We start from the raw sequence: 26,265 nt of genomic DNA, 5'->3' as shown, positions 1-26,265 counted from the left end.
TTGTGTTTCCTGTGCTAAAGGAAGAATTTTCTAGCTAGAATATTCTTGACAATGACTTTAGCCTACTCATGGCCTTGGCCCAAGAGGGCAGAGTCCATTTTCCTCAGGAGTTGGTGAGCCTCAGGCATCTTTTGCAGAATGCCTGCCTAAATGGCCCCTTCCCTGGACCAGGGTTATCTTTCTCCCCCTGAGTGATCACATGTTGACAACCACACTTCTGTATTTAGACCTGTTCAAGCCTTGGGGGCTCCAGCAACTGATCATTTTCTTGCCAAAACACGAGAAAGAATTAGGGGTTTGCAGCTTGTTCATTGCATGGTGAGGACACCGGCATCTCCTTCAATAGCTCTCTGATTATGTAGCTGTGTTGATGAAGCCTTTGTACTTTGCTGGAGCTGTTCTCTGGAAGCCCTAGCAACTCTCTTCTGTTGCTGTATTTAATGTATTTAATGATTTTGAAAATCATCAGGCATAATTTTCTTTCAAGAGGCCATGCTGGCTACCCTTCATTGAATAATTGCTTCCAAGATGTTTGTTTCTGTTTCTTTTAGGTTTTCTGTTGGATTTGCTTAGGCAGCCCAGCTGCCCAAATTCTGTCATCGCAGAATCATTGATTTAGAGCTGGCCATTTAGACCACCTCTTCCCTTTACAGAAAAGCAAACTGAGGCCCAGCAAGGGGAGGGACTTGCCCAGAGTCCCAAACAGAATCATAAATCTAGAGCTAGAGTAGGCCTCAGAGACCATTTAATGCAACCATTTCACTTTACGGAGGGGTAAACGGAGTCTCAGAAGGGGAAGTGACTTGGCCAGAATCATACAGGTTGCAAGGGTCAGGACTGGGATCTGAACCCAGGACATCTGTTTCAGAATCTAGTATTCTTTTCATAGTGCCCTGTGACTTCTGTGCCTACTTTTTGTAGCACTTGACATAATGACATGTTTTATCAGAATAATTTTCCCCTTCCCCTCCCCTAGGGATAAAAACACACTCTCAGAGAGTGTGAAGGCGAGGAAGGGAGTTGGTTGTCTTTCCTCTAGTTCTCCACTGATACAGTTATTTGTGGAGTCTGAAGCCTGGGCTAGAGTTTGAGTTCTTCCACTGCATGGCCTTGTCAGTCACCTTGCCACGAGGCCACTTCCCCTAAAGGAGCTGGATGATGGTCTGCTTGAGATTTCTAGTTCTGTGATCTGTAGAATTGACCATGCATCTCAAGCTGTCCAAATTTGGGTCAGAGACAGTTTTAATGAACACGTCCCTCCTCTTCCTGGGCCTCAGTTTGCTTTTCTGTAAAGGGAAGAGGTGGTCTAAATGGCCAGCTCTAAATCAATGATTCTGTGATGACAGAGTTTGAGCAGCTGGGCTGCCCGAGCAAATCCAACAGAAAGCCTAAAAGAAACAGAAACAACCACCTAGGAAGCAATTATTCAATGAAGGGTAGCCGGCATGGCCTCTTGAAGGAAAATTGTCTGATGATTTTCAAAATCATTAAATACATTAATGCATTAAATACATGAATGCAAGTCAACAGACCTTGGCCCAAGTTCATCTGGAGGAGTAAGGCAGGGGGCAGGGGAGGGGACTACAAGTAAGGCTGCATGATATAGTAGCAAAAAGCACAGAATTTGGAGTGTGAAGATCTGGGCTCAAATCTAGCCATTGCCAGACCTGCGTGACATTAGACAAGTCACATCCCCTATCTGCCTTTCAGTCAAATGAGGATGGTGGACTAGATGCCCCCTACTCTTCCCGACAGCTTTCTGTGTGATATTCTTTGGGCCTGAGTCTAGTAGACGGAGGCCAATATGTTTAGATTGGAGAAGAGAAGATTTAGGGAGAGCTGGGGGAGAAAATATTAGGCATAGTCTGCCTTCCCCCAGCAGGAAATGACGGAGTCAGATTTCACCTTAATACAAGGTATAATTTCCAAAGTAGTTGAGCTCTCCAGAAATGGAATGAGACTCCACAGTGCTCAGAGTCCTGAACATAGGGTCAGGAAGACCTGAGTTTGATCTCTGCCTCAGTTACTGCTCTGTGACCCTGAGGAAGGCACTAAATTTGTCTCAGCTTCCGGTTCCTCATCTAGGAAATGGTTATCTTTTCTTGTTCCTGCCAGGGGAAAGAGTTCATATCCTTTCTGTTGGGGCACTGTATCAGGGTAAGTCACAGTTAGAGTATAGCCCAAATTACCCCTATGCCCAACTCCTCCATTAAATTGTTGAGCACAGTGAAATCAGGAAGCCCAGGGTTGGGTGTCCAAGCTAGGGTGAAAAACCCAGAAGGCTGGGATCTGGTTCAAGGCAGATGCAACAGACAGCAGCAGAGTCAGTTGCTTTGTGAAAGCCTGAATCGGAAAAGAGGCATCAGGTTGCTAAGCCAAGAGCAGGAACACCAAGGGTCAAGTTCAAGAGAAGGAGGGGCCGGAAAGCCGAGGAGTTGAAGAGAGAGCGCCTCTGTCTTAGGAGAGGGCAGGAGGCCTTCCTCCATGGCTCCTCCTGGCATTCTCTTCTCTACTTGAGCTTGGTTCTCGCACCCAGCTTTTACTTCTGTATGAGCTAGGCCTAGTGCTTGACAGGGGGTCATTGCCTAGAAATGTGCCAGTCAGAGTTAATGGGAGAGGGCTGGGGAAGCTGGTGGAGTTAGGAACTGGCAAGCAATGAGGTTTCAGCACATAATCTTAGTAGGGTGCTAGCTTTCTAAATCACAACGCTGTTCCTGGGTGGAATTCTAGGATGCAGATCACATCTAGTCAAATACCCTCCATTTACAGATAGTAAAGCTGAAGCCCACAGAGGGGAGGGACTCACCAAGATCACACAGTGAGTTAATGATGTAGAGGGCATGAGAACTCTCTTGTGACTCCCATTTTACTGCAACTTTCTGTGTCTTTGCGGATAAAAGTCTATTAGCACTCTCTCTCCCCTCTCTTTCTCTTGCCTTTTTCCCCCATCTATCCATCCCTGCCTGCCCCTATCTCTGCCCCCATCTCTGCCTCTGTCTCTCTTTCATGTACACACGCACACACATAAACAAACACACATGTATGGCCTTCCTCTTCCCTCCATTGTAGATCATATAGTAGTTGAATGTTATGTGTGTATACATATATCATATATGTATACACACATGTTTGTAAAGAGCAGCTGGGTGGTGCTGCGGTGCATAGAGCACCCAAACTGGAGTCAGGAAGACCTGAGTTCAAATCCAGCCTCAGACACTTATTAGCTGTGTGACCCTGGGCAAGTCACTTCTCCCTGTTTGCCTCAGTTTCCTCATCTGTAAAATGAGCGAGAGAAGGAAATGGCTAACCACTCTAGTATCTTTGCCAAGAAACCCCAAGTGGGGTCATGAAGAGTCAAACATGACTGAAGATCAACCAAACAGCAACAACAAAACATATATGTTTGTGCACATCTGTAGTATATCCCTCTTGCCTCTAAATCATTCATTGTCACTCTTCCATTTCAGAGAGGAATCACCTCCTGAAGCCATTTTCCCATCATGTGTCTCATCCTACACATCTCAATCATACCTATGATGTCTAATTCATCTATTTGTGTTGGGATCTCTAGTTGACCTTGCTTAGTAGCCATAGCTTATGCTAAGTTCACTAAGTGTTCCTTTGGGGGGGGGGTTTCTGTCTCTCACCAAGGACAAGGCCGATCTCTTCTTATTCTACTTTATTTATAGCTGCCAGTCTCAGTAGAACCTAGCTTGGCAGATGTATATGGGCATCCACATAATAGAGTGGGTCTCCTTCATAAACATGTTCCCCTGAATTTATAGGTTTGGGAGCTGGGAAGGACTTGAGACTGGGAAGGACTGGCCCCATTTAGTTGTTTTGCTGATGAGGAAACTGAGGTCCAGACATTTGAGATGTCCTGCTTCACATCATCCAGGTCACAAGTGGCAGTGTGGGGGATTCAGACCGTGGTCCTCTGACTCCCCATCCACTTCTCGCTGCTGTCCCTCATGGTTTCTCCTCATTAGGCATTGTCCTCTTTGTTACTGAACATTTCCCTTTGGATTCAGATCCTGGTAGCCTTGGTGCTAACTTTCTGGGCTCTGCCTGCTGTCAGCTGCACAGTGAACACCTGCCTCCAGCTTTTAAATGAACATGGCCACGTACGGCAGACCCAAGTCCACAGCTGGTTTGTCCTACTGCATACTGGGGATTGATGTTGTTCTCTCAGTCCAGCTTGCCATCTGGGATCAGTGTAGTTCCAGGGCTAGACCCTCCTTGCCAAGCCAGGAGATGCAGATATCAAGCAGGGTAGAAGCAAACCTTTTCCTTTTCAAGGAAAGAATACTTGTGTTATTTCTCCCATTCTATTATAGGGCCCATCACACAAGGCTTAAATTTTGAGGTCTTTGTCTTTTCCATACAAAAGTCTGCCTGAGGAGCATGTCTCTTAAAGGAGAGTTATGACCTGGGATGGCTGATGCCAGAGGGCATTCTCATTCATCTGTAGCCAGAAATGTGCTCAAACCTGCAAGCTGATTATTAAATTTTCAGGCTGATCATTTAAGCTTTGGAAATCAGTGCTTGGTTTATTGTTTGATTGTTAAGAAAGTGATTGAGAAAATGTTAGTAATGCAGATTAAGATTAAAAGTGTATCATGTATACATTATTTCAGAGAGTCAGTTGTTAAACATTTACCATCACACTCCTATCTGTATCCTCATTCTTATGTCCTCCTTTCCTTCTCCACATCACTTAAAGTGGATCTAGACCAGTGAGGTCAAACTCAAATAGAAACAGGCTCCACTAAACCATACATAAAAATTCCTGTGGGGCTGTATGTTAATATAGAAAACCACCTACTAAGATTATCTATGTTCTGCTGTATTTTTATTTATTTTCATAAATACTAACCATTCACATTTTAATTGGGTTAAGGATACACTAGGGAGTGGTGTGGATTGCATGTGGCCCAAATGCAGACTGTTTGACACTTCTGATTTAGACTACCCTACCTTTCTGGATTCATCTTCCATTTGTTGCTTCCACAGACTCTATGTTCACTGAATTAGAGAACTTATCTCACCAACATACTCTGTACTTACCCACTTACCCATTCTAGCCAGCAGCTGGAATGTTCTAACCTCCCCATCTTCACCTGTTAGATGACTTAATCTTCAAGGCCTAATTCAAGAGACACATCTGTCATGGTGCTTTCACTGATTCGTTCTCCCTGGTTCCTTACAGCTAAGACTGAGGTATTATCTATCAGATCTCTCAGAACCCTTTACTAGCACCTCTGTTGGGCATTTATTATCTCCTCATTTGTATTTCACATAGTTCTGTGCCCATTTTTTCCATACAGATTGACAGTCTTACACATGAAGTCCTAGACTTGGCATCAGGATGATGCAGGTTGGAGTCCCAGTTCAAATACTTATTACTCTGAGACCTTGGGTCAAGCATTTTTTTGTCTTGGAGGCACCCTTGAGGATTCCAATGTTTGCACTACTTTTTTTCCAATACTTTTATGATATAAGTTCATTGTCATCCTTTGAAGGACCATGGAAATAAGTCAATATCCCCCCCAAGGGTTTAGAAGAGTACCTTAAAAGTAGTAAGCAAGAAATGTCCAATGGATGTACTTAAATTGAACTATGCATCCAATATTTATTTTTAACATTCATTTTAAAATTTTGAGTTCTAAATTCTCTCTTTCCCTTTAACCTCTCCCCCACCCATCAAGAAAGCAAGCAATATGATAACCATTATACATGTGAAATCAATACATATTCAATATTTGAGGTGAATAGTACCTTTCAGTCACTGCCAGTCTTCTCTTTCATCCTCTGACAGAATAAAAATAGTTTCCCAGAGAAGGGCCACTACTTCTCATTTCTCCCAGTTTTCGAGTAGATGGTCCAATGGATAAAGGGAAAAACTGGGTATCAAGCAGCCCTTCTCATGACATAGCATGGAGCCTTAAGCAGTTACTGAAGCTTGTTAAGGCCTGATAATCACGAACTCTAAAATGAGATGCTATGGGCACCCTGCATAACTCTCAGGTTGCTTTGGAGAATTAACTAGTTCCCCATAAGTCTGGGGAGGACTTCAGAGGTTGTTCTCAATAAACAGGGTGACTTGCCTGGTAGGATACTTGATTTTAAAATGAGAGCCCTAGGCATCAGCTGGGGATTTTTGGTGACTCACTAGGGCCAATACTTCTCCTTGTCTCTTATGGGTCGAACCCAAGAGTAGAACAAAAACACTCATCATCAATTGAGGAAGAGAGATTAGAAGAGGTCCTAACAAGAAAATCATGGAGGACTTTCAGAGGAGATCCAGAATAGATGACAATACCTTCCTTGGAAAGAGCATCTGGATTGTAGAAGGCATGAGGCTGGGGTATATGGCCCATGCTGTGACTTTGAGGAGAGAGCTAAGGGAAAGGAGAATACTTTTGAACAGAACTCTAATAAAAAGCCAGTTCATTCAGAAATCCAACTGAAGTAGGTTAGAAAGGGAGAAAGAGTGGAACACATGTTGCTGTCAGATCTCTGGGGTTCATTCTCACTATGGAAAACAAAGTTCCCAATAAAATGGAAAGAATTTAGTCATTGGGGCAGATCCCATGTGGCCCATCCTATTCTCTGGAGCCTTGGTTTTGAAGTACAGGGATAGATATTGGGACCCTCCAGCACATGAGGGCAGCTTACTACATAGTGGTGATGTTACAAGGAACCTCCCAGGTCCTTTAGTTCATAGCATTATAGGTTCAGAGATTTAGAACTTGGAGGACATTAGAAGTCATGTTACCAAACCCTCTCATCTGATAGATAAGGAAACTGAGGCAGAAAGAAGTGAAGTGGTTTTTAACTTTGTTTATGTCGTAGACCCCTTAGGTAGTCAGGTGAAGTTTATGGTTCCCTTCTCAGAATCATCTTTGTAAAGGCATCTGATTACCAAGGAAACTCATTGTATTGAAACGAAGATGTATTTTTATCATCCTCTTTCAAGGACCTCTTGGAATCTGCCCACAATTCTCTTGGTAGTCAGTGAACTACAGGTTTAAGAACCTCTAATCTAAAGAGAACTCCCATGCCTGGTAAGCTGAGGAAGGGGGCATTTTGCCATTTTCTCTGGTACTGCCCAGCCATACCACTGTATTTTGCAAATTCAGCAGCTGCCACCACGAATCTCCTCTGACTGGTGGCGCCAGTCTTAAGTGTGCCAGCCAGTGGCTCCAGAGTGGCTATGTTTCCCTTTTATCCAAATCACTCTGTTCATCTGGGTCATGTCATTGTGAGTGTCCATTAACACGGGTGGGGCCATCATATTTGACCATCTTGAACTGCCCCTAGTAAGGATGGACTTGCCCTAGAATGAAGACTTTTTCCACAAAAGCAAATGCTGTGTGGGTTCAGCCCCATTCTCTGGCCATTTGTTGCCTTATATCTAGCCCCTACCCCTTCTCTTCGTTTTGAGAAGAAAATGAAGACAAATAATTGCCCTGCATAATTCCTCCCCTCAGCAAATAAGGCTGTTATCAGAGGCTCCTCAGAGGCTCTGAGAACATCAGTCAGCAGAATGTGATTTGTCCTTGGCAGGGCATGGTAAGGGTTATTAAATTAAAGGAGCAGTCGCTCCTTCCATCTGCTGTGGGGGGTGGAGGGGCGCAAGTCAGCTCTCATTCATCTCCCTTGGCCCGCTGCCTTGTTTTCCCCTCATTACTTTTTCTATCTGCCTCCCATTTTGGCTGGAATGGGATGGAGGCTCATGGTTGCTGAGATTGATGAGAAGTGGGCTGAGGTCACCAGTCAAGGGGCAAGTACATTGATTCCGGGTTTCCGGGCACCTCCAATCTTGGAGGGAAACACTAGAGCATCATCTAATTGTTTTCAGGAGACTAAACCTTTGATCCTGAGTGCTACCTTTGGTTTTTCTGATATGTTTGATGAGAAGCATACAGAGACATAAGGAGAGATTGATTGATTTTAGGAAGAAAAATATGAATGACAGAGGTTCAGGGGATTGGATTGCAAAAAGAATGCTGATTTTCAATCAAGCCGTGGCCAGTCTTCGGCTATATATGTGGTTTATATATACATCTGGTTTATATTGGTAAAATGAAATCCAAAGGTATAAGCAGTTATACCCAAGTCTGGAAATGCATAGCTTAGTATAACTAAATAATAAGTTGTCCCTCTTTGCAAACCTAAAAAAAAACCCTAATCCACAAAAGCAAATAAATATATGAGTAGTTTTGTTTTTTTGGATTGACTTGTGGAGATTTCTTGGACCCTTCATTTGCTCAGCAAACATGTACTCTAATGGCAGTGTCCTATATGAAACACCTTCATCAAAGGTGTTTGTGTGTGTGGAGGGTAGAGGAGTCGATTATTTATTGTGAAGTGCCAATGTTGAAAAAGGAAAACATCAATTAATTTTTTAAAAATTTAAATGGTAGTTCTTATTACTGGGAAATGAGGTGTATGGTAGCACCTATTTGTATTGGTGATGACATAGCTTCATCATCAGGGAGAATATCCAATACTTTATCATTCATTCACCATTGAAAAGGATCTGGACATGGAAAAGACCCAATACAGCATCTTAGTCATGCCCAAAATGCCAGAGAATCCAAAACCATATTGTGGCATATAACAGCTCTGTTGGCAGAGGGGCTGAAAGTGTATATCATCTCCAGCATGCTGGATTCCTCCAATGCCGTGACCAGCAATAACTTGCTTGGACACTCCAGGAAGTACTGACCTCCCTCCCGAAGGAAAGGCCCCAGCCGCCTCAGAACACCAGAGTCTGCAGAGCCATCTGATCTGTCTCCTCCCCTTCCCCAGACATCCCATCAAACAGTATTTATATTAAGTATTTACCTGCTACTCTCCACATTCCTTTTTATGTGCTTTGTAGGACCATCAATTTGAACCTCTGAAAAGGTCCTTTCTTGAATAGACTGTGAGCCCCTTGAGGGCAGGGGCTGTCTTTGGTGCCTTTTTGTATCCCTAGAACTTAGTATAGTGCCTGACACATAGTAGGTGCTTAATGAATGTTTATTATTGATGATGTAGAACTAGAAGAGACCTTGGAAGCCATTTGGTCCACCCTTCTGATTTTACAGAGGAGGCTAATGATATCCAGGGAGGAGAAGTGGTTTGTTATCTTCATAGATCTTAGATTTATGATTTAGAATGCCTAGAAGTCATCAAGTCTATTGCCCTCTTTTAGTAGATGAGGAAACTGAGCCACAGGGAAGTGAAGAGGCTTGTACAAGGTCATACACACATATCATAGATCTAGAGCTCTGGAAGGGGCCTCAAAGACCATATCTAACCCCCATCATTTTATATAGGAGAAAACTCAGGCCCAGAGAGGTTAAAGTAACTTGTCCAGGGACACACATAGAATTATAGATGTAGAACAGAAAGGGACCTCAGAGGCCATTTGAGCAATTCTTTCATTTTACTGAAAAGTAAACTGAGTCCCAGAGACATAGGTGACACATCCAGGAAAACACATGAGATTATAGATCTAATACAGGAAGGAACCACAGATGTGATCTAGGCTGGTTCTCTCATTTTACAGATGAATCAGTTGAGGCCCACAGAGAAGTGACTTGTTCAAGATCACATGGATAATAACTGGAAGGGACAGAATTTGAACTAAGAGCCTTTGATTCTTCATCTGGAATTCTTTCTCCTGCCCCATGGGGGCTCATCCTGAGGTGATGGTGAAGCTGTTTTTTCAAGGGCAAAGCTAGTAGAAGGAGTCCCAGATCTATCTGTTCCTAGCAAGCTGGACAGGCTTGGAGCCGAGTCCAAATGGACTACATGGCAGCTGCAGGCTAACCCAGCTCGAGCACTGTGCTGATTGCTAGACAGTAAATCTTTTGGTCATAGACACTCATGAAACAGGTGATGATGAATGGAATAACTGATTATGCAATGAAAATAATAATAATTTAATGAAATAATGTTATGAAAATGATAAGACCTACTCATAACAATATTGTGGAAATAATGATGGCTACTCATAGAAGTATAACACATTAAGGGTTACCAAGTGTTCCAGCCTGTTAGATTTTTTAGAATTTGAAAGTGGGGCAAAATCATAGTCCCTCCATTCATCCTGAATGACAGATGCTTAATGGCCATGGTCCTCATCTTGGAAAGCCTCGTCCTCCAACCTCATTTAACCAGCTGGGTTTGGAGGGAACACGGGGAAGTTTAATCCAAGTGGTTATGATTCATTTACACCTAAATCATTAAATGGTATTTTAAGGACAGTTGATGGCTCCAGGCTTTTTAAAATAATCATCCTGCTTTTCTCTTAAACAGAAACAGCTGCCAAGAGTAAACAAACTCAAATACCATTTGCTGCGAAATTCCTCCCGCCCAAATTTGGAGTAGGCTTGAAGCTGGCATGGAAGCTTCCATCTGTATTCTCTGCAGCGATGGTCCCACTGGGTAGGAATGCTCACACCCTTTTCTGAAAGGGCTGCTTGTTCTTGAAGCCCAGGATGTAAGGGGGCCTTGCTTTTAGGGCTGTGTAGTGGAATGAACTTTGAAGGTCTTAGCATAGGGAGAGACTCAAGTTGGAGTCTTGGCTCCCATTCTGGGTTTGGGCCAGTAGATGGACAACTTAAGAACCCCCATGAGTCCCAGTTTCATTCTAAGTAAAATGTGGATATGGGGTAGGAAGGAGGTAATAATAGCTCTACTTCCTGCCCCCTAGGGTTGATATAATGACAGTTTTCTGTCAATATTAAAGGGCTTTAGAAATGTTACTGAGGATTCTTGATTCTCTACTAGCATTAGCAGCAGCAGTCATCATCATCATCATCAAAAGGCCTGGAGACCTGGTCTTGAGTCCCAGGTCTGCCACATATCAGTTGTGCAACCTTGGAAAGAAGTGTTTATAAAAGCACCCACCATGTGCCAAACAATTTACAAATATATTTCATTTGAGCTTTACAACAACCCTGCAAGGTAAGTGCTATTATTATTAGCCCCATTTTACAGATGGGGAAACCAAGGCAAACAGAGGTTAATTGACTTATCCACGGTCACTCAGCTAGTAAGTACCTGAGGCCACATTTGAACTTGGATCTTCTTGGCTCCAGCCCCAGCACTCTATCTACTGACCTGCCAGCTGCCTTTGCTGATTATCTCCCCCTTTGAGCTTTGGTGTTCTCATTGGTAAAATGGGGATAGCACTTGGTATTCTCTATCTTAGAGGACTGTTTTAAAGAGAGTGCTTAAAGTGGTATGGAAGTGTGAGTTGGCATCATTTTGTAGCATCAGAGGAGCTGAGATAGAGAGTTGTGCCCTCACTATACACAGGGAGGAAACTGAGGTCCAGGGAGGTGAGGAGACTTAGGATCCTAGATCAAGGGGTGGAAGAGGCCTAGGGATGGCAAATAGATTGCTTTAGTAAGTTCCCAGAGTTGGGATTTGAACCCATATCTTCTGACTTCAGTTAGTGCCCCTTCCATTATACTGATTTTAACAAACCATGATGACAATAACAATGCTGACAAAAAACGATGATTAGAAGAATGTGATGACAGTGACAGTAGGATGACAGACAACATGGTGAAGCAGATGAGAGAGCTGGTCTTGAAGTTGGGAAGACCCAGGTTCCCATCAGGTCTGTTACATACTGCCTGGAGGACTCTGGGCCAGCTCTCCAAGTGCTGGGTCACATGATGAAATCACAGGGCTTGGTCCAAGTAGGCAGTGTGAATGATGCTGATGACAATGCCTCCCAATAATGCTGATGTACGTTATTTCCTTCAGTTCTAACAGTGACTGTATTATTGTCCCCATTTTTCAGAGGAGACAATTGAGGCTCAAAGGCGTTCATTAGCTTGCCTAGAGGCACACGACTAGCGAGTGACAGAGGCTGGATTAGAAGTCACGTCTTCCTGATGCCATATCTAGGACTCTAACCACTTTGCATCACTGCCTCCCTTGAAAATGTTTTAGGAACATTTTCAATATTCTCTCCTTTTGTAGGGCTTTACTTTGTCAGTGCATTCTGACCTCTTTGGGCTATTTTGGGGGAAATGCCCACATTGCTGATTTTTCTGAAAGGATTGTATGTTGCCTGTCAGCCTCTCCTCCTCTTCTTCCCCCACCCCAGCCCCACTTTGAGGCAGCCTCATATCAGAAAATGATTTGTGCTTCCATATCGACTACTAAAATGCTGTAATTAGATAAAAATAACTTCCTTGTGAAGAGCTCTGGTGTGTCTTGTGATTGACTATTGAGAGAAAGGAAAGAAGGAAGAGAGAAGAAGACAAACTAGCTGGTTTGAAGAGAATAAGTGAGTAAGGCCCTGGGACATGAGTCCTTCATTGTTTTTGGATTCTGTATGGGCTGCCATCTAGTTGAATTTGCTGAAAGCAGCCCAGTTGACTGGGAATCAGAAAACTTGGGTTCATATTTGTCTTCTGTTTAATTATGTGACCTTGAACAAGACCTTTCCTTTGTGTGGGCTGAAGTTTCCCCCTTTTTCAAATTAGAAGGTTGGTCTGTAGTGGAGGTTCTTAGCTTTTTTGTATCATGGCTTCCTTTGTCAACTTAGTGAAGCCTATAAACCCCTTCTCAGAATAATATATTTTACTGCATAAAGTAAACTATGTAGAATTACAAAGAAAAATCATTACATAGAAATACATGCTACCAGTAACTTTAGATCCAATTACTCCAGCTCCCAACTTCTTTGGAGTACCAGACCTCTTGGAGTCCTCTTGCTTCCTGGGTCTCTCTGGCCCACCTGGTCTGAAATTAGAATCTTTTTTCTTGACAGGAAATAAAAACTGAGATAGCAGGAAGGAGAGGGTGCTAGTGGACAGCTCTTCTGGAACATTTTGGTCCTGTGTGTTCATGGAGAAATGTAGGGAAGGCCCTCAGGAGAGAGACTCTGGAGGGTGAAGATCCAGTGATTTGGCATGGGGAGGGTGCACTGGTCCCTGAGAAGTTTGGTGAGCGTGTTGCCAAATCAAGCTCTGTTCCTTGAGATGTGGTGACCTAAAAAAATAGAAAAGCTTTACAGAGGAAGAGCTAGCAATTTAGTTTGCAAGGAGGCCCAGGGGAAGTTTACGATCAAAGGTTGAGTAAGTTTTAAAGATGTTTCTCTGAGTTGCTATGATGTCATTGGAGCTGTCTTACTGAAGCTATATTAAGAGTAGTAATAAAACTCAGAGAGATGACTGTTGCCTGCCTGTCTGTCTGGTTGTTGCCCCTGGCCCAGGTCGGAGCAGCCTGACCCAAGGGAATCAATTTGGAAATCATTGCTTGAGCTTGCTGAAAAGATGCTTTTGAGCTCATTAATTACATTTGGGTCAAGAAGGAAAATTTCATGAAAAAGCAATCACAGTGGAGTCAAGCTGGTAAGAGGTCAAGTAATCCTTGATAATGGGTAATAGCATCATTTCTGGGACACTGTGGCCAGAAGTGAGGCTACGCCCCCCTCAAACCATATCCCCAGTATGCAAGTCACCCCCTCTCCCACCCACACTGTAATGAATGTGCTTAGGGAAACTTCTACTCTTCTAATGAGCAAAATACTTAAAGAAAACAGGGAGCTTCCACCCAATGAGCAGGAAGGAAATCAATAGAAAACAATGTTTCCTTCTGGGTCACTTTGCCCCCAATTACCCAGCTGCAGGGATGGAGGGAGCCCATACCACTTATCGGGAACACACTGCAAAATCATAATAATCACAGGAGCTGACATTTCAATGGTAGTCCTCTTGCCTCCATTATCTCCTGATGTACAGAACCTCAGCCTGGTGAGCATTACTGAGATCCACCTGGCACAGCAGGCCCATGCCCTGCACTCATTTCTGAAGTAGGAGAACAAACATTTGGATCTGCATTTTACAGATTATTAAAAAGTTTTACAGATAATTAAAAAATATTATTAAAGAGGCTAGAGAGCTGGCTTTGGGATTGGGAAGACTTGTTGTGATCATGAGTTGCAGGGTAGGTGCTTGATTTCCTTTGGTTGGAGGAGTTTCCTGAAATCACAGTCCAGGTTACAAAGAATCCCCCAAACAATAATAATACCTCACATTTTAAAAAGCTGTAAGGTTTTCACATTATGTATGTTACCTCATTCCATCCTCACAACAACCCTGGGCAGTAGGTGCTATTTTACAGATCCCATTTTACAGATAAGATAACTAAGGCTGAGAGGTTTCCAAAGTCACACAATAAGCTATCTGAGGCAGCAATTTGAACCCAAATCTTTCTGACTTCTTCCACTATATTCGAAGTGCCCAGAGTAGTTTGGAGCCTTCCCCAAGGAAACACAGTCACCATATAGCAGGAAATGCAAACTCATATTTTTGACCCCAAAGTCATTACTCATTCTCATCTCCCATATCATCTCTCTTTTCCTGTACCACCTTCAGGTCCATTCATTTGCCCACTCATTCTTTCCTCTGTTACACATTTAACAGATGTCTCCTCTGGACCAAGTAATTACGTATAGCATTGGCTATGAGCTCAGGTGAGAGCAAGGTCACTATGGGCTCTAGGAGTCTCAGGAAGCTTAAGGCAGTAGGAAGAGTTGAAGCAGGACTTGAAGCAGAAGTTGCATTTGGATTTCTGGAGAGGAATATTTTAGGCGATACATACTAGGCAGAAGAAGCAATATTGTCACATTGCACAATGCCTGAAGATAGTGGAGCTTTGAAGGGAAAACAGAGACACCTATTGGTCCAGAGCTGATAGGAAAAGGACTGGAACAGTGGATTAAAGCTACATTTTGGAGGGCCAACAATATCTTCTTAAGAGTTCGTAGTTTTTTTTTCCTGTGGGCAGTTAAGGATGTTATGAGTGTAAGCTAGGGCCAAGCTGTAAATGGTGCTTTAGGAAGATACTGTTTGTTATGGTTTTGGTTGTTTCAGTCATGTCTGTTTCTTTGTGACCCCATTTGGAGTTTTCTTGGCAGAGATCCTAGAGTGGTTTGTCATTTCCTTCTCCACCTCATTTTACATCTGATGAAGCTGAGGCAAACAGGGTGAAGTGACTTGCCCAGGGTCACACAGCTACTAAGTGAGGTTGGATTGGAACTCAGGAAGATCAGTGTTCCTGACTCCACGACCAGTACTCTATCCAATTGCAGCCACCTAGCTGGCCCTTTAGAAAGATGGCCTGGTGCTATTTGGAACAGATCGGAGAGACACTGGAGACATAGAAAGTGATTTGGAGGCTGATGGATAGTGATCAGTCAGCAAGTATTTATTAAGCGTCTGCTCTGGGCTAAGCACTGGAGATACAAAGAAGGGCAAAAGATAGTCCCTGCTCACAGTCTAATGGGGAGACAGAATGCGGACAAGTGAACAGAATAAATAGGAGAGAATCTGCAGAAAAGGCTTCTGGAAGTAATCTACATAGGGGGCGGTAAGGGCCTAGTGAGGGTGAAGGCCAGGTAAAGTGGAAGGAAGGAAGGCTCCGCAAGACCCGATGGGATATTAGGCGTGAAAGAAAGGTAGAGGTCCAAGATGTGGAGGCAGAAGTCCCTGGGCTTGGAGGACAGAAGGCCTGCCTTTTAATGGGCCTTTCAGTCTTAGGAATTACCTGGCTTTAGGCCATTGCTTTCCATTCACTGTGTTGGCAGAATTGTCCTAGGAAGGGTAACTGAGGTAACTTCAAGGTCTCAAGAAACCCAAGACTTTCAGGGACTTTGCAGGTTATCTCAGTGGTGTTTGGTGTTTTAACCTCCCAACTTGCTGCCTGGTGCAGTTGAGTGAAATGAATCCCTCATGAGTCAATTGACTGCCGGTAAGTGTCTGAGGCTGAACTGAGGTCTTCCTGACTCAGTGCTTGGTACTTTGACCACTACGCCACCTAGCCGCCAGTCAGGGGACTCAGCATTTTTGCATCTTAGTATATCCTTTACTGCATTCTACAGTGTTGGCCTCTTGTGGAGGTCCAGAGTGCTGGACTCAGGAGGCATGAAGACCTGACTTCAGTTCTCACCTCAGACACCATCTGTACACCCCTGAGTGAATCACTTCATCTTTCTGAGCCTGTATATTTCAGATGCTAATGGGAGATTATCAAGTCTACAGCACCTACAATGCAGAAGTTTGGGAGGCTCAAATGAAATTATGGGCAGAAAACACCTTGGGAATTTTAAAGCTTCTGTGAAACATCAGTTGCCTCTCTTACCAGGCATTTGAAATGGATGATATCACTGACATGTCAGATTTGCAGACACTTAGCTACTTCATAGGAATTTTCACTGTAACAGTAGGAGTGAATCTGTCCTGCTTGTTTTATTTTTAAATGATGCTTAATGGGGTAACGTTGTCTTCCATAAAACATTTCCTTATGGATTTAAAAGATAAATGATATTGAACTTCCTTCCACCAATTTTCTATTAAAGGTTTCATTAGAGATTAATGTTTTAACTGAATTCTAGTTATGGAATCACAGATTTGGAAGGGACCTCAGCAGGAGTGTTCTAGTAATTCTTTAACATCAGCTCCCCCCCAAATATGCATGCATCACATATTTTTCAGTTTCATCTATGTTAAAACTTTCCTCCCTCACTTTCATAGATCTTGGCAATAAACAAAAGAACAAAGAAAGCCCTGATTTTTAGTGTTTGGTGATTTCCAGGGTGTACATGCTCAAGCTAAAACTTGTAACAGTCGGCTTTCTCTTGAGTTGTTTAAAGCTGGCTCCACCATACCACTGGACCTCTTGAACCATCCAATACAACCTGTATCCAAATGGAAATCCTTTCTACAAGATCCTAGCCAAATGGTCATCCAGCTTTGACCTGGAGAATGCACCAGATAGGGGAAAGCCACTTACATCCCAAGATACTCAGCAAGCACTTATTAAGCACTTAATGTATGCCAGTCATACAAAGAAATGTCATGGGGGTGGAGCCAAGATGGTGGAGTAGAAGCACAAACTTGGCATGGGGTCCAACTCCAATCGCTTCCAATATATGTAAAAAAATGACTCTAAACAAACTTTAGAACTATAGAACCCACAAAGTGACAGAGAAAAACAAATCTCCCATTGAAGGCAGCCTGGCAGGTGGGCAGGAAGGGTCTATCCTACCAAGCTGGGAGCTGCACACAGTCCCATGTGAGCCATGTGGTTCAGGCCCCAGGGTGGCCCCAACCAGAAGTGGCCAGAGCAGACTTGAGGAGAGTGAATCACCAGCAACTGTGGCAATTTCTAGACTTCTCAACCCATAAACACCAAAGACAAAGTAAAACGTCAGTGTGGAACTCTGTTGGAACAGGGGGGACAGAAGAGCATGGTCTGGACCCTGCCCATGGGGTGAGAAGTGGTGGAGGCTCGGTGGCTACTCCATGTGGCTACCTCAGGAGCTCCTGGACTGCAGATTGTAGGGGGACTAAGTGACCATTCAGAAGGTAATCACTCTTGCTTTAACCTGCTTGGATCTGGATCACAGTCTTGGGTGGTGGTCCTGGGGTGTGTGGCCAGTGTGCCAGAAATTGTGGGGGCTGTAGAGAGAGCACCCTCCAGCAGTTATGAAAACCACAGCAATTTGGGACAAAGCTCTCTCCATTCTGGAAACAGAGTTCTACTGTGGCAAAGAGCTCAAACATTAAGTAATTGGCTAGCAATATAAGCAAGCAGAGGAAGCACAAACAGACCACCATTGAATCCTTTTTTGGGGACAAAAAGAATCAAGGCATGGAGTGGGAGGAAGACAATGAAGTCAAAACTCCTGCATCAAAAGCCTCTAAGAGAAATGTGAATTGGTTGCAGGCCATGGAGGAGCTCAAGGAGAATTTTGAAAATCAAGTAAGAGAAGTGGAGGAAAAATTGGGAAAATAAATGAGAATGATGCAAGAGAATCATGAAAAGTGATTCAACAGCCTGCTAAAGGAGACCCCAAAAAATCCTGAAGAAAATAACACCTTAAAAAATAAACTAACTGAAATGGCAAAAGAGTTCCAAAAAGCCAGTGAGGAGAAGAATGCCTTAAAAAGCCAAATTTGCCATATGGAAAAGGAATTTCAAAACCTCACTGAAGAGAATAACTCCTTCAAAATTAGATTGGAACAATTGGAAACTAATGACTTTAGGAGAAATGAAGATATACTATAAGAGAAATCTAAACAATGTGAAGTATCTCATTGGAAAAACCACTGACCTGGAAAATAGATCCAGGAGAGATCATTTTAAAATTATCACACTACCTTAAAGCCATGATCCAAAAAGAGACTAGACACCATATTTCAAGAAATTATCAAGCAAAATCACCCTAACATTCTAGAACCAGAGGGCAAAATAGAAATTGAAAGAATTCACCAATTGCCTCTTGAAAAAGATCCCATAATGAAAACTGCTAGGAAAATTATATCCAAATCCCAGAGTTCCCAGTCCAAGGAGAAAATACTGCAAGTAGCCAGGAAGAAACAATGTGAGTACTGTGGAAACACAATCAGGATAACACAAGACCTAAAAGCTTCTACATTAAAGGATCAAAGGGCTTGGAATATGATATTCCGGAGGTCAAAGGAGCTAGGACTAAAACTAATAATCACCTACCCAGAAAAACTGAGTATAATGCTACAGCGGAAAATATGGTCATTCAATGAAATAGAGGATTTTCAATTATTCTTGATAAAAACACCAGAGCTGAACAGAAAATTTGACTTTCAAATACAAGAAGCAAGAGAAGCATGAGAAGATGCATAGGAAAAAGAAATCATAAAGAACTTATTAAAGTTGAACTATTTACATTCCTACATGGAAAGACAATAATTGTAAGTTATAAGACTTTCCTCAGCATGAGGATAGTTGAAGAGAATATATATGTATATGTATATGTATATGTATGTGTGTGTATACACACACACACACACATATGTGTAGGAGGGAGTATGTGTATATAAATATATATGTGAGTGTATATATGTGAGTGTGGGCATATGTATGTTCATGTATACATAGAGGGCACAGAATGAGTTGAAGATGAGGGTATGATATCTAAAAAATAAAATAAAGAGGCGAGAGAGGAATTTATTGGTAGAAGAAGAAAGGGAGTGATAGATTAGGGTAAATTATCTCTTATAAAAGAGGCAAGAGAAAACTGTTACAATGGAGGGGAAGAGCAGGAAGGTGAAAGGGAATGGGATGATTCTCATTGAATTTGGCTCAAGGAGAGAATAACATACACACTCAATTGGGTATCTTACCCTACAGGAAAATAGGAGGGTAGGGGATAAGAGGGAGGATGATAGAAAGGAGGGCAGATTTGGGGAGAGGGTAGTTAGAAGCAAACATTTTTGAAAAGGAGAAAATATAATAAGTGTGGGGTTGGATAGGATGGAGGGAAATATAGTTAGTCTTTCACAATATAACTACTATGGAAATGATTTGGGTAACTACACATGTACAACCTATATTGAACTGCTTATCTTCTCAGTGGGGGCAGGTGAAGAGGAAAGAAGGGAAAAAACCTGGAACTCAAAGTTTTAAAAACAAATATTAAAAAATTGTTTTTTACATGCAACTGGGGAACAAGATATACAGGCACTGGGGTACAGAAATCCATCTTGCCCTACTAGAAAGTTATGGGGGTGATGGGGGAAGATAGAAGAGAACATATTGGGGGAAGGGGTATTCAGTAGGCTTGCTATTTTGGGGATGGGGGTAGGGGAAAGATGGGGAGAAAAATTGTAACTCAAAATCTCATGGAAATGAATGTTGAAAACTAAAAATAAATAAATAAGTTTTTTTTAAAAGAAATGTCATAATATAGTCCTTGCCCTCAAGGAGCTTATGATCAAACTGGGTAGACAGTATGTAAACAACTAGATATACATACAGAGTAGATGGAAGGCATTCAGAGAGAGGAAGGTGTCCGCAGTTAAGAGGACTGAGAAATGCTTTCTGAAGAAAGTTGGATTTGAGTTGAATCTTGAAGGAAGTCAGGGAAACTGAGAGACAGAGATGAGGCAGTAGAGTATTCCAGGCTTGCAGCAATATCAAGCAACAGCCTAGAGATGGGAGATGTGGTGCTGTATTCAAAGGAAGACAAGTATGTCAGTATGGATGCATCATAGAGCCTATGGAGAAGAGGCAAAGTAGGAAGGAGCCACATTATGATAAGCTTTAGATGCCAAACTAAGTAGCTGACCCATTCCACGTGGAGATCACTCTCATTATTAAGATGTTGGTAGTGGGTTGGTTTTTTTTTACATCTAATTGAAACTTGCCTCACTGTATCTTTCCTACATGGCTTCTGGATCTTCAGTCTGGAGCCAGATTTAGGGAAAAAAAGGGCAAACAAATCTTAGTCCTCTTTCACATGGCAAACCTTTAAATAGTTGAAGATAACTCTCATGTCCCCAGTTCCTTGAATTGATCTTCTTTTGGATGGTTTTCCAAGTAGTCTTCTCCATAACCTTGGTAGCTTACAACATTGAATGTGGTTATCTCCATCAGCACTAATAAGGTCAGAGAAGCGTATCCCCTCTGCCATGTTCTTCTAAGGCCACAAATCACTCTCTTCACCCCAGCCCTCCCATAGTTTGCTATGTACAAAGCTCTGTGTTGTCACAAGTAATAAAACAGTGTTCTGACCCATGTGGTGCCTACCACCTAGTGGGGGGAATTGGGGTAGAGGTGGGTGGGGAAAAAGTTTACAAAGAAGCCTAATGTTTGTGTGAAAACAATGAGAGCTAAGCCGTTCCATGGAATTTCAGAAAGAAGATGCTAGATCACCATTGCGGCCGGTATCAGGAAGGTTTTATGTACAAGGAGACTTTAACCATCATTGTGAAGGCAATGCTTTCTTTATGAAGTAATCCCAAAGTTCTGTGTCCCACTACCTCCCCCTTCAGTATTTTTTTATGTTAGTTCTGTTAGAGTATGGGGTATTTGTGCGTGTGTGTGTGTGTGTGTGTGTGTGTATGTGTGTATGTATGTGTATGTATATGTGTGTATCTTCCTGATTCTGAGTCTAGCCCTTGGGTTAGGTGAGCTGCCCACACTGATCCAGTTGGCTCCCTCTCTCAATGGTGAGCCAAGACTTGGCCACGTGTAACCCTAAGGAATAACTCTGCTTTCTTTCACATGCCCCATTGGCTGTATTCAGTATGGGAAATCAATAGTTATGTTTTCTCTCCTGCTCTGGAGAGTGGAGCTCACTGCTGACCTGTTGATATGGGAAGAAGTGTCTATGTGGACGTCCCTTACCAAACAAAGGTGACCTCTTGCTTCCACTAAACTTTGGCTAAATATTGTCATGCCAATGGAAGAGGAAAAAGATGTCAGAATCAAGACCAAAGAGACAAGAAATGGAAAAATGCAGGAGACTCTACGGGCCTTAATTCTTCCAGGTTTGATAGCATGAGTCAGAGTCCTGAGCTATTAGCTTAGACTGGAAATAGGCTTCATAAATAGTAGCTCCACTTCACAATCTGCTAAAGCCATTGCTTCCTGCTGCCCACAAATAGGTGGGGACAAATAAGTTTCCTGGGATTCCTCATCTCTCAGGAGCCGCTCTCCCCAGACCTACAGGGGAATGAACAACTTCTCCCATATCCACACTGGTTCATACGAGTGGACAATCAGGGATGAAGCCCCAGTCATTCAGGAGAGAGTCCCTGGTTTGTCCAGTCCTAGGAACATTCCATTTGTGAAGCCCAATACTACCACTCATCAGCATTTTGCCTGGGTGACCAGGGGCCAGTGGAGAGTACCTTTTGCAGCTGCAAGTGATAATACAGCTACTGATCATTCTGAAGGATATGGTGGACAGAGAGAACTACCTGCCCTAGCCCATCAGTTACTGGGTGAGCAAGTCTAGCTTGCCTAACCTAGCAAAAGACTGAAAATTCTTCAGGCTTCAGAGGGAATCTTTGACTGTTTTTTTTTTTTTTGCTTCCCCTTACCTCTTATTTTTCTGGTTGGCTGGTTTAGCCCTCCACCTTGATGTCATCTCCTCCCATTGGATATAGTTATTGTTCTTCACTGAGGAGACATTCTATCCAGCAGAAAGACCCTTTCTGTCTGCTCTCTGTCTCGCTAACTGGATTTTTATCTTTCCACTGTGATTGGGACAGAGCACTTATTCTTGCCTTCCTTCTGCCTCACCCAAAGTCTGTGTAGGAGGACACCAGATGCCTCTGTCCTTAATCTATGCCCTTCTGTGTTTGTGCTTGTACTTGTGTTTGCAGCCCTCATTTCACAGGTGCTTGGGTTTTGGGGAGGGAGGGATTTCTTTTGTTTGTTTCACAAGGTAAAACCAGTTGTATTCATTATCTGACAACTTCCTGGGCACCTTCATGGGGGTTGTGCCAGAAGTTAGAGAAGAGAAAATAAATGAAATTGAAGTAGGAGGCAGAAAACATGGTGACAAGGTAAAGAGAGGAAAACCCTTTTTCCAATCCTGTTGCAAGAGGTGGATTCCTTTTCCAGCAGTCTCTGTTTCCCTTCCATAACCACTAAGCAATGTGATCTATTTCCCACTGCTTGGGCATAAGAACATATACTCCCTTTCTCGCCAGGGTACAACTCCCCTTTGCCTCTGCTGTTTATAGCAGGCCCATGAAGACACCTCATTAATATTGGAAGGCTTTGGAATGAATACATTTTCTGAATTCTTCCTCATCCTTTATCCATTCTAACCTCTCATTCTGTGAGACAATGCAACTGTCCATGTTGCTAAAACAACCGGGTGAAAAGTCATCAATTCAATCAGTCGCTCTGTGGATGCAATACCAAGCTACTGGTTTGATGGACTCCGAGGTTGGAATTGACAAGTAGTTCTAATGGAGGCCCAGCCAAAGTCGCAAAGCTTGGCCATTAACTCCCAGATTCCCAAGGCAATCTCCCGAGTCCATGCTTATTGCTCAAACAGATGACTCGTTAAAGCCCTCATTAAAGAAGTGAGACACCTTTGGCACTAGCTGAATTCAATCTGGAGAAAAAAAATGAAAAACAAAAAAAGGGGAAGCTTTGTGGGAAGCAGCTGCCTTAGATTTCAGTGACCTCTTTGCTTCCCTCTATCACGATATATTTTTGTCTTGGCTCTTGGATCGGTCATAACATCCTTTTCACTATAATACAGTGGTGTGTTTCAGATAACCCACTGTATCTAATTAAGCCCAAACGATGGCAGCTTAGGGCTTTTCTGGGGATTGATGACTAGCTGGAGAAACGGCTGGCTGGCGATACAGCCAAAGCTCTTTCCTTCAGTCAGGCATTAATTTTGAAAAATGCCTATTTGTGACGTCATTATTGCAGCCATAAAACAAGAGAGGAGATCAGATTTCTGATACTTATCAGAAATTTCAGGAGAACAAATTCCCTTTGTGTTATCCAAACCTGTTCTTTCTTCATTGCCCTTCCATCTTATCTTATGTTATCAATATGGCAGTGCATGGTGAACTAAATGAGACCTTCAATTGGAATGCAATAGTGGTCATCCTTTATGGATGGTTCACTTTCTAGATTTCCAAATTTGCTAAGTTTCCTAGGATATTTTGGAAGGGCAAATCCAAAATGTCTTTTGAGCTGTTATGCTAAAGTTTGGTGTCTGTACTATCATAAATATCTGTTTATAATGGGAAATAATTCCACATGCTTTGGAATGTTTCCAACAAAGAACTGTATCCACAAATGGGGCCCTGAGATGTTATTATCATCATATTCCTAGGAGATGAAAGAAACTCTCTGCTGAATCAAGCTACCGTGCTGGGGCAACATAATATTTTTGATTACTGATGGTGAAATTGACTAAAATATTCATCACCTTCCTGCATAATTTAATGACTCATAAAGAAGACAACAGTTCTGAATGGGGGCAATCTATCAACGACTCGTTTTGAACTCATAATACTCATGCAAAAGGGATTTTTATTTTGTATCCAACTTTTTCCCAAAGTGAAAGAAAGTCCATGAAACTCATTAAGATCCCACTCTATGATCTTTCACCCAGTCGCAAAATGTTGTTGCCAATCACGGGAATATCCAGTTCTCTGGCATTAAAACCTCAGGCTGTTCTTGAGAACACTTCAGAATTATTCTTACCATAACGAGTTTGCCATTGGTATCTCTCCCGAGGAATCCATGTGGAGTTTAGACATTTGGGGGTGTACTATGAGTCAACAGCTCATTAATCATAGATACAAAGACACTGACTCACAGGGAAGATGGGATGGCCTAATTGTGGAAAGAATGAAAAATAATCATTCAGTAATGTGGTCAGTCCTCTGTTTGTTTTTTGGTTTTGTTTCTGTGTTTTGTCCAATAAAGGTCAAACTGGTAATGACTTGGGTGGGTGGGTGGTTAGAAAGTGTGAGAATGCCATAGTGGGGTGGCTCTTTGTTCAGAAGGGAGAAAGAATACGTGAACATTACAAGATGTGAATGCTAAATATATGTGTGCACAGAGACAGAAGGAGATGTAGGGGGGAAGGGGAGGAGAGGGTGTATCACTGACCTATTTGGTAAAACAAAATGCCCAGTAGCTCAAGAAATAAGTACACTGTGCCTTGATTGATATTTATGTTTTTAACCCAATGGCAACTTTATTTAAATGCCAGTTGCTGACCCAATTTGGAAGCCTTAGTACATTAAGATATTTGAGATAACTCTCAGTTCCCCTTGAGAGCCAAAGAGTAAACCCAAGTCCAATTGGTCACTTTGTCAAGCTCAGCAGGAAGTGTTTAGGATGTGCTAGGAGTCCTTCATCTGGGCCAGCAGCCAAGAGTTAAACCAGTAGATTGAGCACAGACATGTAATCACAGGCACATTCCCCTAATTTGCTGATAATTGATGGCCTTTAGCCAGTTCTACCTAGAATATCTATGCTTAACCTTCCTTTAATACAAGCAGCAACTCCATGGTGTGTTTTTATAGTCAGCCCTGCTTCTTGGCACAGCATAATATGATAATATTTTCATTGAATCTGCAATAACAGTATGATTTGCCAAGTACTTATCCTCTAGGCAGCAATGTTGTCAACGAAGTCACTTTAGAAAAAGTTCATGAACCCAGTTGATGTTTTTTGGACTCTTAGAAATGTTATTTGATTTTCTTCCACGGGAATAGGGTTGCTATAAGTTGATGGCTACTTTTGAGAAGCTCTAACTTGAGTTCATTTTGTTATGTGGTGACCGCAGCGCTGGATGACGCTACCCCTGGCACACAGGAATATATTATGTTACGGCAAGATTCCATCCAATCAGCGGAATTAAAGAAAAAAGAGTCCCCCTTTCGTGCTAAGTGTCACGAAATCTTCTGCTGCCCACTGAAGCAAGTGCACCTCAAAGAGAACACAGAGCCCGAAGGTTTGTGCACGCCGGATCGGTGTTTTTGTTTGTTTTCTCTCGCTCTCCTTTCTTTCTCCTTCATTTCTAACGTGCAGTGTGCTGTGTGGTTTCTTTTGGCCGTGTCAGTCAGCCTAGCATCTCTGACACAGGAGGCCAAGCACACTCCGTGCTGCCCCTGCTTGCCTGTGCCAGTGTTATACAGTGTCCCTTGGGACACTGTACAATACGGATCGTTGCCGACTGCCACTGGCGAGATTGCACTGCTGCTTTCCCCCTAAAAATGTTTTCAGGTTCCCCTTGCCCCCATCATGATGCTGTCCCTTGTTGGCTGCCAACGTTGCTTTGCTACATTAGCTACCATCAGCCCCGTGCTGGTTCCATCCCCTCGCATTCCCCAAGTGGCAATCAGGCCATAGATGGCCCTTAAACAAGAATGCAAAGATTGCTCCACATTTTCCAACTCTTCTCTGCTTTTTGTGGCAGTGGGGAGTGGGAAAAGACAGTCTATGTCATGCACGACTAGTCATATTTGAGAAAATGAAATGCATGCCTTTAGGAAATGATGCATAGAATGTTTTCCTTTTCAGCTTCAAAGACAGGTTTGTACAATTCTTCTTGCCACAAATTAAACTGAGATTTGAATGAAATGATGTACTCCATAACTTCCAGTTTTCTCTCAAAGCTCTCATTCACATATTTTGAATGACTTCACAAAGAAAGCACAATAAACATTGACCACCTATATCCATTTCAGCATCCCAAACTCAACTTGGGGGGGGGCATGACATCATGTAGCCTAATAAATATGCAATTGGAAGTGGCCTTGATGTTAACTTTAATGAAAGATGCTATGTATGCACTTTCTAGGTTGATACTGTGGGAGGAAACAAAAGTTCCATGTCCATTGATTGCCACTGTATCTTTGATTGCATGAATGGTTACTGCGTTAGTTTATATTCTCAGTTATTGTTCTGGTCACATAATTGGGATTC

General features: G+C 42.7%; 1 protein-coding gene across 4 annotated transcripts in view; it reads left to right on the top strand.

The window, feature by feature from the left end:
- Window positions 1-26,265, top strand: part of FGF13 (fibroblast growth factor 13) — a 520,706-nt gene that overhangs the window by 274,466 nt on the left and 219,975 nt on the right. For all 4 annotated transcript variants that reach the window (XM_069074163.1, XM_069074160.1, XM_069074159.1 and 1 more), the window contains one exon: window positions 25,124-25,291. In XM_069074163.1, coding sequence (XP_068930264.1) covers window positions 25,162-25,291 — 130 coding nt within the window. In that variant the 5' untranslated portion in view covers window positions 25,124-25,161. The remainder of the gene's footprint in view (window positions 1-25,123; window positions 25,292-26,265) is intronic.

This window comes from Petaurus breviceps, unplaced genomic scaffold, assembly GCF_028583685.1.
Source record: "Petaurus breviceps papuanus isolate PSGF00001 unplaced genomic scaffold, PetGlider_PUasm1.0 90881, whole genome shotgun sequence".
Lineage (NCBI taxonomy): Eukaryota > Metazoa > Chordata > Mammalia > Diprotodontia > Petauridae > Petaurus > Petaurus breviceps.
The sequence above is the reverse complement of the archived record's forward strand: the minus strand, read 5'-3'. Positions and strand labels throughout refer to the sequence as shown.